The 16,557-nt window shown below is 41.9% G+C and overlaps 1 protein-coding gene across 2 annotated transcripts in view; it reads left to right on the top strand.

The window, feature by feature from the left end:
* The window catches only part of PHTF2 (putative homeodomain transcription factor 2), a 1,638,259-nt gene extending 1,622,493 nt beyond the window's left edge, over window positions 1-15,766 (top strand). For both annotated transcript variants that reach the window (XM_044088321.1, XM_044088320.1), the window contains 2 exons: window positions 3,778-3,903; window positions 12,553-15,766. In XM_044088321.1, the coding sequence (XP_043944256.1) occupies window positions 3,778-3,903; window positions 12,553-12,573 (147 nt within the window). In that variant the 3' untranslated portion in view covers window positions 12,574-15,766. The remainder of the gene's footprint in view (window positions 1-3,777; window positions 3,904-12,552) is intronic.
* Window positions 15,767-16,557: the final 791 nt, after the last annotated feature.

Here is a 16,557-nt window from a genome sequence, read left to right as displayed (position 1 = left end):
ATTAACATGACATGCTGGATTCCTCCTGTTTATCACTAGGAAACTGGTCCTTATTGCTGTAAGCCCAAGAACGCTGCATCAGTGGGCACAGACAGTATCACAGGATGTCTTTTAAATAGCATGAAACATGACCTACCTATCTGTAATTTCTATGTAACTGTAGCCTCCAAATAGGCTTTGTGCCCCATGAATGGAGAACCGCAACAGTCATCCCTTTGCACAAAGTTGGGCCATCTACAGACTCTGGAAACTGCAGACCCACAAGTCTCACTAGTCTCACATGCAAAGCCATGGAAAGAATTGTAATGACATAGGAAAGCTCCAGACACTGGGCCCAACCTATTTGGATTCGTCAAGGGCAGATCATGCCTGTTCACCCTTTTGGACATATTTGAGAAAGTCACCAAAGCAATGGATGAGTCCAAAGTTGTTTCAACTGCCTACTTTGACCTAGCCAAGGCATTTGACACAGTACCCCACTTGGGCATTGTTAACAAACTTAGGAGGTTGGTTAGAAACCTTTGTCACCTAGTGGATAGCCAGCTGGCTCACACACAGGGTCAAGGAAGTTAGAATTCGGGAGACCACTTCTACAAAGAGGCTACTCTTTTTTGGCATTTACTTCACTGAAGTCAAGTCAATGTCATTGGCCCTCTGGCCGACTAAATTTGCATTGAAATAAGGCACTATCATTGAATCCCCCATTGACCAAATGTTCTCAAGGTAGGGCTGATGCAAACAAATAACTGGTGTCAGAGCTATGGACTAAAACTAAATGATAAAAAATGCATAATGGTATCCTTTGGAAAGTCATCCATCACTGGTAACTATCATATTGACAACACACCTCTAAAAGTTGGCCAAGTAGTTAAGGCCTTGAGGACACACACACACACACACACACACAGTATTCTAGGCTTTGACCATAACATGCCTACAGTAGTGAAGAAATCATTCTGTGTTGTGCAACTTGTAATCAAAGGTATGTCATCCAGGTCCAAGGAAGTCATTGTTCCACTGTATTCGACATTCATCAGACCTACACTGCCCCCTTTGGTATGCAACTAACCAGTCATTTTCAACAGTTGAAACATCCACAGAGGTTCTTCACTAAAAGAATACCGGGCATAAGGAACATGTCCCATGCAGACCACCTCAAGGCTCTGTCCCTGTATTTTGTCTCTTAAAGGCTGTTGAGGGAAGATCAATGCTCGACATACAAGGCGTTGTTAGGCCCCACTTTGATGGACCTCCTGCATATCTGCAAAAGAAACAGTACCAGAATTACCCATTCTAAAGACTTAAACCTTGCCTATGGTATGAATAGGACCTGCTGGAGAGAGAGAGTTATATATCCCAGAGACTACCCCTTCTCTGCAACAGGCACAACGTCAGTGTGAAACAGAGTTCCTTTCTAACCCAATTCAAGTGTAACTTGGACAATTGGATAGGAAGCAGGAAATCCATCCCTGGTTTGGCACCTTTGTCTCTAACAGGCACGGGCATCCTTTAAACTGCTTCATCTCCCAAGCCCCTGATTACACTTATCAAGGGTACACGAACTTGTCAGAGACTTGAAATGCATGGCTAGGCTTAAAAAGGCCCATATGGTTGTTAAGCCTAGCAAACACTTATGAACCTTTGTTAGAATTTGATAAGTAAGTATCTTACATTCGTATCAGCAGTATTAAAAAGATTGATTTTGTCTGTATGTTATGTGCATAATAAACCTTCAGCAAAAAAGGGTTCCTATCAGCATTTTGAATGTTGAAAACAAATTTAATTTTATCGAACTGAAATGTTCGAAATCTCAGCAGAGCGAACTGATGGAACATCGATTTCTTTCCCAGGGAAAGAAATTGCTGGGCTGTCATCGGAGTTTGGTATTTCCTCTACTGTGCTGCGGTCTTGGAGTTGGTATATTTAAGTAGGGGGTGTGGGGGGCATAGCCTCCCACATCTGTTAGTGTTTAAAGTACTAAATATTTTTTTTTTTTTTTGCATGGATCACCGATTTCTTTTCCTGGGAAAGAAATTGACGTTCCGTCAGTTCGCTCTTTTGAGATTTCGAACATTTCAGTTCAATAAAATTGCATTTGGCGTTTTCAGCATTCGATATGCTGATATAGACCCCGCAAAAAATATTTTCAATCATTATCTTATGCTAACTCAAATTTAAGTTTGTTAAAATCAGTTGTGGAACTGGACCCACAAATAGGTCTGTGTATAATGTTTAATATTAAATTAAGTTTAATGTTAGGTTGTACTGTTAATAGATCAGATTACTCGAACTAAAGTTTGATGCTGAGAACACATTGATCTAATAGGCATAGCAGTGATTCCCCCATCATTCAAGAGACTACACTTCACACACTTTATCATTCATCATTACCTGTTTTGCTGTAGCAATGTCAGCACTTTGAGAGAAGAACAATAACATAATTTTTAAACTTTGGTGAAATTATGCCGTATGTGAAACAGTTAAATATTTAAATTGTACACAGTTGGTGCAGCTTGTTTCAGAAATCTGAGTTGAATTAAAGTAAAACTTGGATTTCAGCTGGTGTTGTTTTTGTAGTTAATTTATTCACAGTTGAACAAATATTTTCCTGAAGTGGAAAGGAGGGGTTCATAGGCTCACAAGTGTGTACTAGACAGTCAGTCTGCAGACCATTACAAGCTTAGCCACAAAACTCAGTCATTCTAAAAAATGTTGCATAAATATGGACATATAATGTATGCTCTCATCTAGTCTCCACCTTTACCAGTATTGGATTATAAAAACCATAATGGTAGCTGTTCGGGGGGGGGGGGGGGGTTGTGAAGCTGCCCATCCAGTTATCTAGATTTACCTTGAAGGTGGCAAGGTAGCTGTTCTGCTTGACAGGTAGTAGAAGTTTGTTCCAGAGTCAAGGGATACTTTGGGATATGAATCTGTCACGCTTTGTCTTATTTATTTACTACTGAAGGTTTAGTTCCTTTAACTGAATATTTGATTTACTATTAATTCTGCAGAGAAGAAGGAAGTCAAATAGGGCTGGCTCTTTTCATGGCCAGAAAAACTAGACAGTTGTCCATTAGGAACTCTGTAAGAGACTGAGTACAGAGAAAGTGCTGCTAGTCTCTTCTGGTAAACAAGATGTTTGAGACCACTGTTCTTTTCAGTGTCTGAATGTTTGGTTTATTCAAAGTTTGGAGGAACTTCTAACTGGAAAATCTGGAGAAGAAAATTGATGTTAGCGATGAGAGTAGAAACGTATTGGTTAAAATATGTTGAGTTTGTTTAAACTCTGTTTAATGGATGTTATGAGTCTGACAGCTATTTGGTTGATGGCTGTGTAAAAATTTTAGGCTTGGATGGTGTAGAGGGATAAGCCGTCATTACAACCCAGATAGAGTCGAGTAAGCGTCCTAGGGACTGGTGAACCCACGTGGAGAAAGATACGAATGAGCATCCAGTGCATGCAGGTTTGATGAGCATAGGTGGTCTGACTTACCACAGTGCTGGCACCTACTTGAAGAAAGCAAAGTTTGAACTTTCAGAACACTTAATAGCCGTTTACTTTGGCATCTTGTAGTATACATACAATGATGTATGGCACTGTAAAATAGATGTTCTGCATTTAAAATTTCATGAAATATTTTTGCATGGAACATTTTTCTATGTTGACTGACAACTGTAATGAAGGGGAAATTCACAATACTGTAATCTGCCTTATATTTTCTGATGAATTTATTAATTTAACTGATTTACTATTTTAAAATGTTTTCTTGTTAGGAGTTGGACACTCCATTCAGACTATATGGGCTAACAATGAACCCACTGCTCTATAATATTACTCAAGTGGTCATTTTATCAGCAGTTTCTGGTGTCATCAGCGATCTCTTAGGATTTAATTTAAAGGTAAGAATTTTGGAACTCTATGCGGTGTTATTTAGATATGTAGTGCTTCACAGTCCTCATGCATTTTGTGTTATTATATTGTGCACTGTAAAGTGAGAGAGTGAATAGACCCAGACATTGAGGAGTTACTTAAACCTTCTTTGTATAAGAAGTTACTTGGTACCAGGTGGTGAACACTTGGAGCTGAAATAACTTTGTATGTTAGGTAGTCCGATCTCACCTTCATTATTACATATGGGTTCGGAGCCGATCCTCGGCTCCGACTCGGACGATTTACAAGCGGGAAGACTTCCGGTTGGCTTGTGGCTAAGCAGGTATCCCATGATGCACCAGTAAAATCCCCAGATCTCATCTGCCGCGTCGACGAGTTCGGTTGTGCTTCTCTTGGCTCTGGCTAATTTTTTTCAAAATTCTTTATATTCAATGCTTTATTGTATATTTAGTGTTGCTAATAGATTAGGCAGTTGTATTGCTTGCCCTTTGTGAATGCAACTTAGTTTACTAGTTGTTATTGGTATCCTGTGTGCCAGTTAGTTTAGGCGCCGTTGCGCATTTTTTGATATTAGGCAGAGTTTTTGGCGGTTTTCCGCTTTAAGTCAACAGGGGCTCCTGTTGTCTCATCTGTTGTTATCCTGACCTTTTTTTTTTTGGTCACCTTTGGCAGCTAGTTCTACTATTTTGACATTGCTTGTTTTTAGTGGGGATCCGCTTGTGAATTTAATAGGATTACCAGTATACTACCTGTTTTTCTTAGGACTATAGACATTTATTGCGTATTTTATGGTTTCTCTTATGTGCATGGGCTTTCTTTTCTGGTCTGTTTAAGTTAGAAGACCTAGTTTCACTACACTAGGCTAGGCCCGTTTAAGTTAGAGGACCTAGTCCTCATGTAACTCCTTTAGCTAGCTTTCTGTACACCAGGCTAGGCCCGTGGTGTCAGAGTCGGTTACAGGTGTTTCGGAACCGATCTCTGAACCTATTGATACAGCAGTTGACACTGCTACTCTGAGCTGGTCTGTAAGTTCCCTACCGGTCTCCGTAATTATTAAGTCTCCAGTGCCCTCCAGGTCAAGGTCCCCAACTATGTCTTCCAGGTCTTCCAGGAGCACTGACAGGAAGGGTTGGAATCTGTCTTCTTTGGTTCCGAGCCTTCCTCTCAATGCTTCGGCCAGGGTGAGCTTAGACCCTGCATCTATCTCGGAGCTGGCAGCTCTGGATCCGGCGCCGACCCGTGTCTCTTCGGAGCGGGGAGGTCTTCGGAGCCGGATAGGTCGGCGTTTGAGATGAGCGTGCTGTCTCATTCTCCAGCCCCTATCAGTGGCATCAGCACTCTTCCCCCGAGAGCACTCACTTCAGTCTCAGCCCCTACTCTCTCTGGAGACGGCAGAGACATGCAGCCTCGGGAGCCATCGGCTGGTGGCCCCCACTCTTCCGAGGCTTCCCCGGAATATCCTTCTGAGGAGCCTCCCCAGAAGAGGTTATGTAAGAGGAAACATATTGACTCACAGGATGAGTCTTTGACATCGGACACTGACCTCGAGGAGTCAGAAGGGTCCCACAAGTCTTCTGATGTCTCCTTTGTGGACATTTTAGAGATGCTTAGGCAGAGGTGCGACTGGCCCACTGTTAACCCTTTTGATGAGGAGTCTGTGTACCTGAAGGCTTTCGGGTCTCAACCTTCTGCCTCTTGGGTGTCCCCACCTTTTGACGAACTGATGGATCTAGTTAGTCAAAAGGTGTGGGTTACTTCTGACACCATGGAGCCAGTTCCCAGGAGACCAAATAAGTTCTTGTCTGCCCCTCCTGGTAAAGGGTTCTTGTCCAGGGGCATTCCCATAGATGCCATGGTGGTGGCTGCGGCCACGAAGAAAGAGTTAGCGGAGACCTCTTCATCTGTTCATCCGCCAAAGGAGGAGTCTCGACAGATGGACAGATTTGGGAAGCATATTTTTAGTTCAGCAGCCTTTACCCTTTGATTGCTGAACTATCTCACGCACTTCACGAGGTTGCAGCGGGATCTCCTCAAGGAGTTGGGAGATTCCATACAAGGTGCGTGTACTGACGGAGTTTCTGACAAGATTTCTACTCAGTTGTCAACCTTAAATTCTGTGGTTAACTCCTCCATGCGACTTATCTCTTATGCTGTGGATGGAGCGAGTAGAGCAGCAGGTTCTGGAGTTGCCTTGAGGCGCCACTCCTGGATGCACTTATGTAATTTTGCAGAACCATTCAAGTCTACTTTCACCAATGCCCCGTTTGATGGTTCCTCATTGTTTGGTTCCAAGGTGAAGGATACACTCACTCGGTGTGAGCAAGAAGCAAAGATGCTTTCTCCATGAAAGTGCATTTTACTGTCCTTTCCAGACCATACCCCAAGGGTCAAAGGGGCGGTAAAATGTCGTTCAAGAAATCCCAGAGGGTCTTTCCTGATGCACAGGGTGAATCCTCCTTCAGAGGCAGAGGAGAAGGAAACTGCAGATGTCGCCCTAGAGGCAGGGGCGGTCCGCAATACCAACAAGGTCATGATTCCTTTTGAGGATGGCCTTATCAACGCTCCTGATTTGGAGCCTGGCTGCACTTCTCTGGGGCTGGTCGGGGGTCGCATTTTTTTGTACCAAGAAGCCTGGCTAAATATCACCCAAGACACGTGGGTACAAAGTTGTTACCAGAGGCTTTATCATACCCTTTTCCCTATCACCGTTTGTTCCCAAAAGGATCCCAGATGTACCACCCAATAACAGGGATCAGGCAACTGTGGAGATCAACAAGTTGCTCTTAAAAAGAGTCATCCAACCCATCCCAGCAGACCAGATAGGATCCAGAACTTACTTCAAGCTCTTTTTAGTTCCAAAACGAACCGGAGATTGGAGGGAAATATTGGACCTCAGCAGATTGAACGAATCAGTGAAGGAGGACAAGTTTCGGATGGTAACACTGCAGTCTATACTCCCATTGTTAGGGAAAGACTTTTAGATGTGCTCCATCGACCTCAAGGATGTTTACTACCACATAAAGATGGACAAGGCATCCAGAAGCCATCTACTCTTCCGACTGGGAGCCAGTCATTTTCAGTTTCGAGCCCTGCCCGTTGGTCTCAACACAGCCCCCAGGGTGTTTACCAAATGCATGGCAGTGGTGACTGCTCACCTGAAACGTCAGGGATTCCAAGTGTTTCCATATCTGGATGACTGGCTCCTTACTGCCACCACCGGGCATCTACTGCTTCAGACCAGGAATGCTACTATCAACCTATGTCAAAAGTTGGGCATCACATTGAACTGGGAAAAATCTGCCTTGTTGCCCTCACAGCGTGTCACTTTTATAGGCGCCAAACTAGACACCGTCCTTATGTGGGCATTTCTACCACAGGAAAGAATCAGAGTCCTACAACAACAAGTTCACACCTTGCTCCCTCTGAGAAGAGTGAAGGCAAGATGGGTCCTCCAACTGTTGGGGGCAATGGCTGCTATGATTATGTTAGTCCCTCTGGCAAGGTTACATATGAGGCTCCTTCAGTGGCTACTCTTTGCCCAGTGGTCTCCAACGTCTTCCACTTTCTCACCCGATTCTGCTCACAGACAGGTGCAAACAGGATCTCAGTTGGTGGCTTTGCACCGACAACCTGAATGCAGGAAAGCCCTTCATTCCTGTGCCCCCAATTGCCACTGTGACCACAGATGCCTCCCAGATGGGGTGGAGGGCATTATCTAGGCAGGACAGTCCAAGGCACGTGGCAAGAGCACGAGATGCATCTGCATATCAATGTCCTGGAGATGAGAGCTGTGCTATTAGCGTTGCAAGCACTCCAGAGTTTTCTTCCTCTCGGGACTATTGCAGTCCACTCAGACAATAGTTAGTGGTGTGGTATCTGAACAAGCAGGGAGGAACCAAGTCTTACCCCCTTTGCAGAGAGGCCATGTGAGTGTGGCAGTGGGCAGTGTCTTCCCAACGTTTTCTGGTGTCAACGCACATTCCGGGAAAGTCCAATGTGATCGCAGACAGGCTAAGCAGAGCTATTCTGATGCCTTACGAGTGGTCCCTGAACTGCCAAGTTGTGAAACAGATCTTCCGCAGGTGGGGTCAGCCTTGCTGCGACCTTTCTGCCAGCCCCTTCAATGCCAAATGCAGCAGCTACTTCCCGTTGATCCCCCCCTCAGGGGGAGTCACCTAGGGACGCTCTAGTCCGTGATTGGCCCTCCGGTCTACTATATGCCTTCCCTCTGGTACCCTTGCTGTCAAAGGTTATTCAGAAAGCGCAATCCTTGGGAAGCAGAATGATTCTGATTGCCCCACACTGGCCTCGTCAAATTTGGTTCCCCTTTCTCCATCCCTACCTTATGGATGCTCCTTGGATTCTGGACCCACAACCAGACTTACTGACGCACATGTCAGCGAAGCTCCATCCCTCTCTTCGGACCCTCCGGTTGACAGCCTGGCTACTCCACTTCCGTCATTAGTTAGGCTTCATCATTTTTCGCCAGAGGTGGTTCATATTTTGTCTTCCTCTCATAAGCCCTCGACCAGGAAGATTTATTACAGCAAATGGAAGAGGTTTTCAATCTGGGCGCATGCCAAAAAGATTGACCCTTACACAGCTCCAATTTTGTCTGTATTGGAGTTCTTGTCTATGCTCTTTAACCAGGGTTCAGCGGCCGCAACCATTAAAGTCCAATTGGCGGCGATTTTTACCTTTCATGTCGCAGACTAGCCTAGCCTGATGGCACATAGGCTCTGTAAGGCTTTCCTGAAGCGCACGTTGTTACTTCGTCCTCCGGTATTGGCACCTGTTATGCCTTGGGACTTAAACTTTGTTCTACAGGGTCTTACTTCACCACCCTTTGAGCCTGCAGCCACTTGTGATTTAAAATTCTTAACTTGGAAGACTGTCTTTTTAGTAGCCATCACGTCAGCCAGATTTGTTTCGAAGCTTCAAGCTTTATCAATCAAACCCCCTTATTTGATTTTTCATAAGGACAGGGTTTTCTCTCAGAACGAACCCCTCTTTTCTTCCCAAAGTGGCGTCAGTCCACCCCCTTATTTGATTTTTCATAAGGACAGGGTTTCTCTCAGACCGAACCCCTCTTTTCTTCCCAAAGTGGCATCAGTCAGTAACCTTATCCAATCTATTGAATTGCCAGTGTTTTTTCCCAGTTCTCAAACAAGGCAGAATTCAAATTTCATCAATTGGATGTGCACAGACAATTACGTTTTTATTTGTACAGAACGAAAGACCTCAGAAAATCTGATCAGTTGTTTGTTTCCTTTTCGGAAAACAGAATTGGGTCTCCTGTCTCCAAAGTCACGTTGTCTAGGTGGATTTCCAGTTGTATTTCTTTCATTTATTCCTCAGGGGGTAAAGATTTACCGTTCCGGGTGAAGGCTCACTCTACTTGGTCTGCATCTACATCTACATCTACATCTACAGCTTTTCAGGCCAGATGTCTATGGATGATATTTGTGCTGCAGCTACTTGGGAATCTCCTCACACCTTTGTTTCTCATTACAAGTTGGATGTGGTATCTAGGGGCAGGTCTTCCTTTGGTTCCACAGTGCTCAGGAGTATTTTCCACTGAGCCTCCCAGGATTTAGGTGCTGGGGACGCTGTCCCACGGGTAAGAATGTAGGCAAGATTGGACTACATAACATCAAGAAGTTATGTACTCACCATAACGTTTGATGTATGTAGTCCATCTCGCCTCACATTCTTACTTACCCCCCTCCTTCCCCCATCCTGGAGGATCTGGAGGTTAGGTCTAGTTTCAGAGCTCCCTTCATTCTTGGTTTGTTTTTCATTTCTTTAGGTGGTGTTATGCATGGAGAATGAGTGTTGGTGCACGCAGCAAACAAGATCTGGGGATAGAGAGCAGTGCAGCATGGGATACCATCTTAGCCCAACCAATAGAAAGACTTCGAGCTAGAAAAGTTTGGCTGAGTCAGAGCCGACATTCGGCTCCGAACCCACGGGTAAGAATGTGAGGCGAGATGGACTACATACATCGAACGTTATGGTGAGTACATAACTTCTTCTTTTGTCACACTCGCTGGAACTTATGGCAGTAGGGGGTGAGAATGTTGAATTTATATTAGCAGCTGTGGGGTCCTGTGGACAAGATGTAGCTAGGCAAAGTAAAATAAAATGTGTCATCTGTTTTCAAAATTTTATCTATTCTCAGCTGTTTTCTGTGATTCAGGCTGTGTTACATGTTGGAAATGGTCTTTCCCAAAGCTGTGCAAGTCTACCTTTCCTTAGGAAGTTGAATTTAGTTAGTTGTTCCTGCATCAGTCCATTAATGTCTGCATTTTCTTTGCAAAGAAAGTAACTGGGGGGGCTCTTCACACCCTGTATTGATGTCCACCACCAGCTTGTACACTACCTGAACCAATTTTTAAGAAAGTGGGCCATTTGTTCATCTCTTTTGCTTCAGGGAGAGAAGGTCATGCAGTTGCCAAGCACACTTTCTAAGTGCATTGCCAGCTGCATTATTATTTTTCCATCAGGCAACTAATTGCCTATTGACAAATGATGCTGCCAAAGGAGTTCACTCCACCAGAGTGGCTTGACTCCTTCCAGTGCTTGCTTCATGAATTTGTCCAGTTCAAACCAGCATCATTGTCTCAAAAAGTAGAATAGCTAAGATGAAGTGAAGGTGGCAGCCATCCCAGGTGCACAATGTGATGGGGTAGTGTAGTACCAGTATTTTTTTCTGTTCTTGTAATGAAGTGGTTCATTAAGGTGTGTGTTTAAGTTCTAGCAAACTGTTTGCAAATATAGCAAGTAGCTTGCTACACTTTCAAACCAAGATATCTTTTTATTTTTTTTGCTTCTTAACTTACAGTTGAGGGATGCTAAATTGGGGAATGACGCTAGATTCTAGATGAGCTAACTTATTGCCCTGGTCTCAATCTGCTTTTAGGCAAGTAGTACTCCTGGTCTTGGTTGTCTGAGCTTTGTTTTTGGTGTAATTCTCTAGCTTCCTCCATCTTGCTGTTAACTGCTTGGAATGCATCCACAGGACCCATTAAGGAGGGTGTTCAATGTTAAATTGTGTTCCTACAGTATTAGTTTATGTACAAAACCTACCTTGATGACTAAAGAACACTTTCCCATATGGTTGAGTGTCTCTTCCATCAGCTGCTGCTAGTGGAGTTCCCAAGAATCAAATATGCATTTCATTTTACTTGTTTGAGTATATAATTTTCAAATTTTCATTGTTTCTTGCTTTGCGTGAAGTATTTTTTTATCTGTCTCTGGCATATCTCCAGCTGACAAACAACTGCTTAGCTATGTTCTGTGCCCCTAACTCATGGCCCTGGTACTAACTTGGTTCTACCAGCTGGGACCGGGACTGCTTTGGCTGTCATCAGATTGGTTAAAGGATGAGGAAACTAAGCACAGCTGGAAGTGCCACATACACTGTCTTGCATACCAGGGCTTTTTCCTTAAGCCTACTCTTTAGCATGATGATGGCACATTTTGAGGTTGGACAGATAGTGACTTGTGTGGCTTGTGAGGACATGCATGCCCTGGTCCTTAGGGCAGTCCTGCCTCCTTGGCCATCTTGCACAACCCACCTGCAACCTCTGAAAGCCTAGAACTCCACTAGGACTTGAGTGATCTGCTTCCAGTCCTCTTCCTCAAGAAGGAAGCTACTTGCTGATAACCTTGAGAGAAACTTGTGAGCTTGGGAATGTATGTAATTATGTAGCCAGAGTGTTGCATCATTGGTGTCATTGGCAAAGGTATGCAGACATAACTTAAATGTAGGATTTTACAGAATACTTTGACAGATTCTATTTGGTAGAGAAGATGCACTCAACCAGGGACCCACCATGGAGGGCTGTGTTAGAGTAACTTGATACTGTAAAAACGTATTGGTTATTTCTTAAACCATGCTCACGAAGGATGCCCTATTGTTGATGAACTTGATGTGATAAAGATATATTTGTGTTTTTATCTGACGTTTTACATGCCCTGAACATCCAGAAGAATGAACTAAATGAAAAATGTTGAGTCAAGTAACCAAGCCTTAGTCTGTTTTACTTAAGCATACAGAAGTGTTGAATCATCATATCACTGTAGATCTGTGGCTCCTGGATAATCTCAAACAGCTATGCTGCAGATGAAGGTTTGTTGTGTGTGGTTCCTGCTACAGACTGACCATCCAAAACTAAACACATTAGAGTAATAGGAAGTGTGCAGGCTAGTGATGACTATATGAGTGAATTTTGCCATGATTCACAATACTGTGAAGAGGTTAAACTGAAAGCCACTTTCAGTGAAACTGAAAAAAGCTTCTTTGGCAGGTGTGCAGTCCCCACCCGAACTCCCACATTCTCCTTGTTGGAAGGAGGTCATCCACAAAATTACTTGTACTGACTCTACAGCCCCACAACAGTGGGGAAAAGGCAGAAGCTGAGTTTACAAAAATTGTTTTTCATAAGCTGTTTGCTCACACTGTTTATCATCAAACAGCTGGTGTGTTTCCAAAGTGGGCATGGGAGTAGAAGTTATGATGTGAAACATGCAAGAAATGAAAAAGTATCTTACTTTTTGTTGCGCATTTCAACTGATGCTTGTACTTGCTACTATTGTTTTACATCCTACTGATGATGTAGCTGTGTATTAACTACTGTTTTGTGTTTTTTAAGCTTTGGAAGATCAAATCATGATGCTGTAAAAGTGGAAGTACTACAGGAGAGTTCCATCGGAACCGAGACACTGACTGATGAGAAAAACTGACTCAGAACAATGACTGTTTCTGCATTTCAGTAGCCGTGGCCTCTCACTGGGCATAGTTTGAAAACAGATGAAGTGCTTACAAACAACTAAGATAGTCGTGCAATTCTGATATTTATTTTACCTTTTCAGTGTTTATACAGTTTTTGCACTCAGTCTAACTATTAAGCTATTTTATGTACAAGTATTAACTTAGACTTCAGGAAGTGTGCTAAAGCTGATGTCAGTATACCAAGCTACTTGTAAGCAAGTGGATAAGGTTGACTTTTAGTTTACGTGGTGCTACTTGTCAGCAGAGACAGTGGCAGATCAAAGGGTTTTGAAAAATGTAGCATATAGTACAGGTACAGAGGGATAGTTTTAGTCCCTTAAAGGGATATGTGTAAAATTTCCTCAGGCCCAGAGACTAAAAAATTAATTTGTTGATCAGAATAGGGATCTAAGTATCCAATGAACACAAAGCATATCTATCTGCTTTTTATAAATGTTTTACGTGTGCTTATTTATAAGGAGATGCAGCACTGTTTACATACAGATAAAAAAAATGCTGAACTCTCTTCTCTTTCCTGCTTATATCTTGTGCAAAAAAATCATTTGAGAACCTAAACAGAGTTATGTTTTCTGTTTAAATAACAGAAAGCTATATAAACCATGTTATAAAGTTTTCCAGCCCTCCATTGAAATGGACATTGTATCTCCTTTTAGCATTTGCACAACTTCTATCATTTACTGATTTTTCTGGTTTATGCATGCTTTTAAACTAGACTAGGTATAAGCATGTGAAGTATTCTGACTTTTTTTTTTTTTTTGTTCATCAGTTACTTTGTGTTAGCAGATGATTTGTGCTTGTTCAGGGCATGGGAGCCTTGACATGGTGTGCCTTTTCTGTGGACCAGTTTTCCTATAAGACTGACTGAATTTACTTTGCCCTTCAAGCAAAATAAGCATATGTTGCATACAAGTATATAGGGCTTAAAGCAGTTTAGTTACCTTGGACAAAAGTATTGCGACTTGCTCATAATTCATTTTCCCTGTATGTTTGCAGAGTGCAAAGTATCAGTGTCTTTCTTTGGATTCATCTTTTGAAACACTCCTGAAGTCATTTATGTTACATCCAGTGCATTTGGCTACTGGACAGTGCAGCATTACCAATAATGCATGTGTAAAAGTAAAAGCCAAACAGTTCTTGCGGCAATACTCTTTAAAGTGACGCTGAGATGGAAACGAAAATGGCTTTGACTTTACATTAGGTCAAGAAATATTTGATGGTGACACTCATTAGAGCAATAATTGTTGTACATTGCTACCATGATATAAAGTATTTTGATAGAAATAATGTACTGAACTTGTATTTATTGAAACACTGGGCTGTGGAAGTGCACCAGCTATTTATGCTTAATGCACACATTTTATATGCCGAATTTTAATGTTCCCTTTAAAGTAACAGTGCTTTCATTTTTCATGTCTACTTTGCTTGTTATTAAGATTGTTTATTAATGACCAAAGTACGTTCTTTTTATTTTTTTTTTTAATTTCAATAGCTTTAAGAATGTTGTTACTGTTTACAGTTTGAAAGCCCTGTTACAGGACAGTTTGACTGTATTTCATTTGTACCATATTTGGGGAGATGACTTTTTTTTTTTACTTAACTGAATAAAAGTTTTGGTCAATGTATATATCAGAGACATGGTGTCAGTTATATGAAAAATTGAAATATTTAGCATTTTGTAGAATAAGCAGTCTTTGAGTTGCTGTAAGCTCATAATATCATAGACATTCTTCCAGAATGAAATATTTTTAAGGAGTTCTGTTTGTGTTAAAGAGTCTGACTTTTACTGCCAGATGTAAATTCAGAATATAACTTTAGTCATAAAAATTGATACTTTGTATCATTCAGATGTGGAGCAGTTCTGCTATCGTTAAAGTAACTTCAGAGTGCAGGGCAGTTATTAAAAAAAGGGGGAGGGGTTTGAATTTGATGGTGGTGGTATAACTTTGGCTAGAGGTGGCCCTACTTAACATATTTGTTCTTGTGTTTCTCCATATAGCATATCAGTAATGTATGGTAATGATGTGGGTTACACTGGTATTTACTCAAAATTTCTGGAATACACAGAAGTGGGTAAATCCTAGTGTGACCTATTGCGTGACCGTGTAGTATTGCAGTTATACAATGGCATAACTAGCTGTCAACTAAAAAAGGACCCATTGACGGCTTGTATCTCATTCTCTTATGTACGTTTCAAGTTTCAGCATAAACTAGCCTGTGCTGCCATTTTGTGATTGTCATTATTCTTATTTTGTCAAGGTTTGCTGTTACTGCTGATTTGGTTATTTGTTATGCGCCACGGTTTGATTTAACACAGTAGTGGTGAATTCATATATTTGTTTACATTTGAAGGTGACAACATTATGTATGTTTTCCTTATCTTTTCTTTTTAATTTGGGCAAAGTAAATGACTGAGTTTGTCTTTTTCTATAGTTGTACTAGGTTTGGTTGTCTGTCAGCTTAGGCAGCTTGAGGTCTTGAGAAAAACAAGTGAGTTGCATGCCTTCTGACTTCATTTTTTTTAGAAGCGATGTTACAGTCTGCTTTCAAGGGAGATCTGTTGTTATGGAGTAATTTTTTTGTTCTTTTTATAATTCAAAAGTGTCCTTGGTCATTTTCTTGCTCAGTGAAGGAGGGCAAACAAAAGCTATTTTCGTCACTAAGTGGCATTGTATTTTCAGCATTTTGCTTTCCTGGTGTTTTATTCTACATATGTGGCGTGTATTCCTGCAGAATTGTGCTGGGCTGTTCATATTGTCTTTGCTGTGCTAATTCTGCATGAGATATTTAAGTTTACTCAGCCAGAATTATACTAGGGGTTGTCTTGAGTTGTTCATATGTTTTGTGAGTTATTGTAATATATTCCAATGGCAGTTTAGTATTCAAGCTAGTCACATGGCTTTATTTTGTGAAATATCCCTGGCCATTGTATAATAGAGAATACCAACGGTTCAAAAAAGTTGGTTAAAAGAAGAGTCTTGATGAAGAGAGATTTTGAAGTGTTCATTTTGTCTTGTTTTCTAATTGCAGAATGTAACTATCATTCTTCAAATAAACTGTTTTGTGGCTGACCCCTACAGAATACTGTGTACTATTCTGCACTATGTTGCCTATGAAATGGAAATGTTTTAGGAAGTGCAAAGCAATGCATCTCAGAAAAAGCATGCAAATAGTATGAAACTGTTGACATTTTAAAAACATTTAAGACAGAAAAGGTCTTTGAAATTGTGTGTAAAGATTAATGAGCAGTGAAGTAGTTTACTTCATTTGGTCTTCAACCTGTGGGTCACAGATCCATATCGGATCCGAGCCGGCAACTTTTACTAGCATCAGCTCCAAACTCCCCCCATTACCCATAATACACCTCCACTGCCTTCCATCCCCAGAACTCATTTGCCATGAATTGCTTCAGCATCATGTCTTCTGAGCTCCAACTAGCAATGGGTTTAAAACTTTTGTGAGTAAATAATTTTTCTAAATTTCTCTGTTAGTGTTAGTATAGGTCTCCTTTCTCCTCCCCTCACTTAATGCGTCGAGTGTTAGAGTTTTTAGGTAGTATAGAGTAGTTTGTTCTGTGGTCTAGGTAGTAGCTTTCCCTCCTCCTCCCCTCAGTGTTTTCTGTAGACTAGTGTGGTGAGTGGGTGTATGTGTGAGTTAATTAGAAAGAACTTGCCTGTCATTTTTTCTAAGGCTATCTTTCTAAAATTAAGGATGACTGAAAAGCTGGTCTTCAAGTGCTGCACAGAGTGTGGCCATAAGATGTCCTTCAAGAATGCAACTGCAGTCCTGACATATGGGTTGTCCTGCCTCAGGCAGCCCTTGGTCGGCCAGATTCCAAAATCTGGGTCTGGCGTCGGCCGATGTCGCC

Source organism: Protopterus annectens, chromosome 11.part0 (assembly GCF_019279795.1).
Source record: "Protopterus annectens isolate FY-2018-M chromosome 11.part0, PAN1.0, whole genome shotgun sequence".
NCBI lineage: Eukaryota > Metazoa > Chordata > Ceratodontiformes > Protopteridae > Protopterus > Protopterus annectens.
The sequence above is the reverse complement of the archived record's forward strand: the minus strand, read 5'-3'. Positions and strand labels throughout refer to the sequence as shown.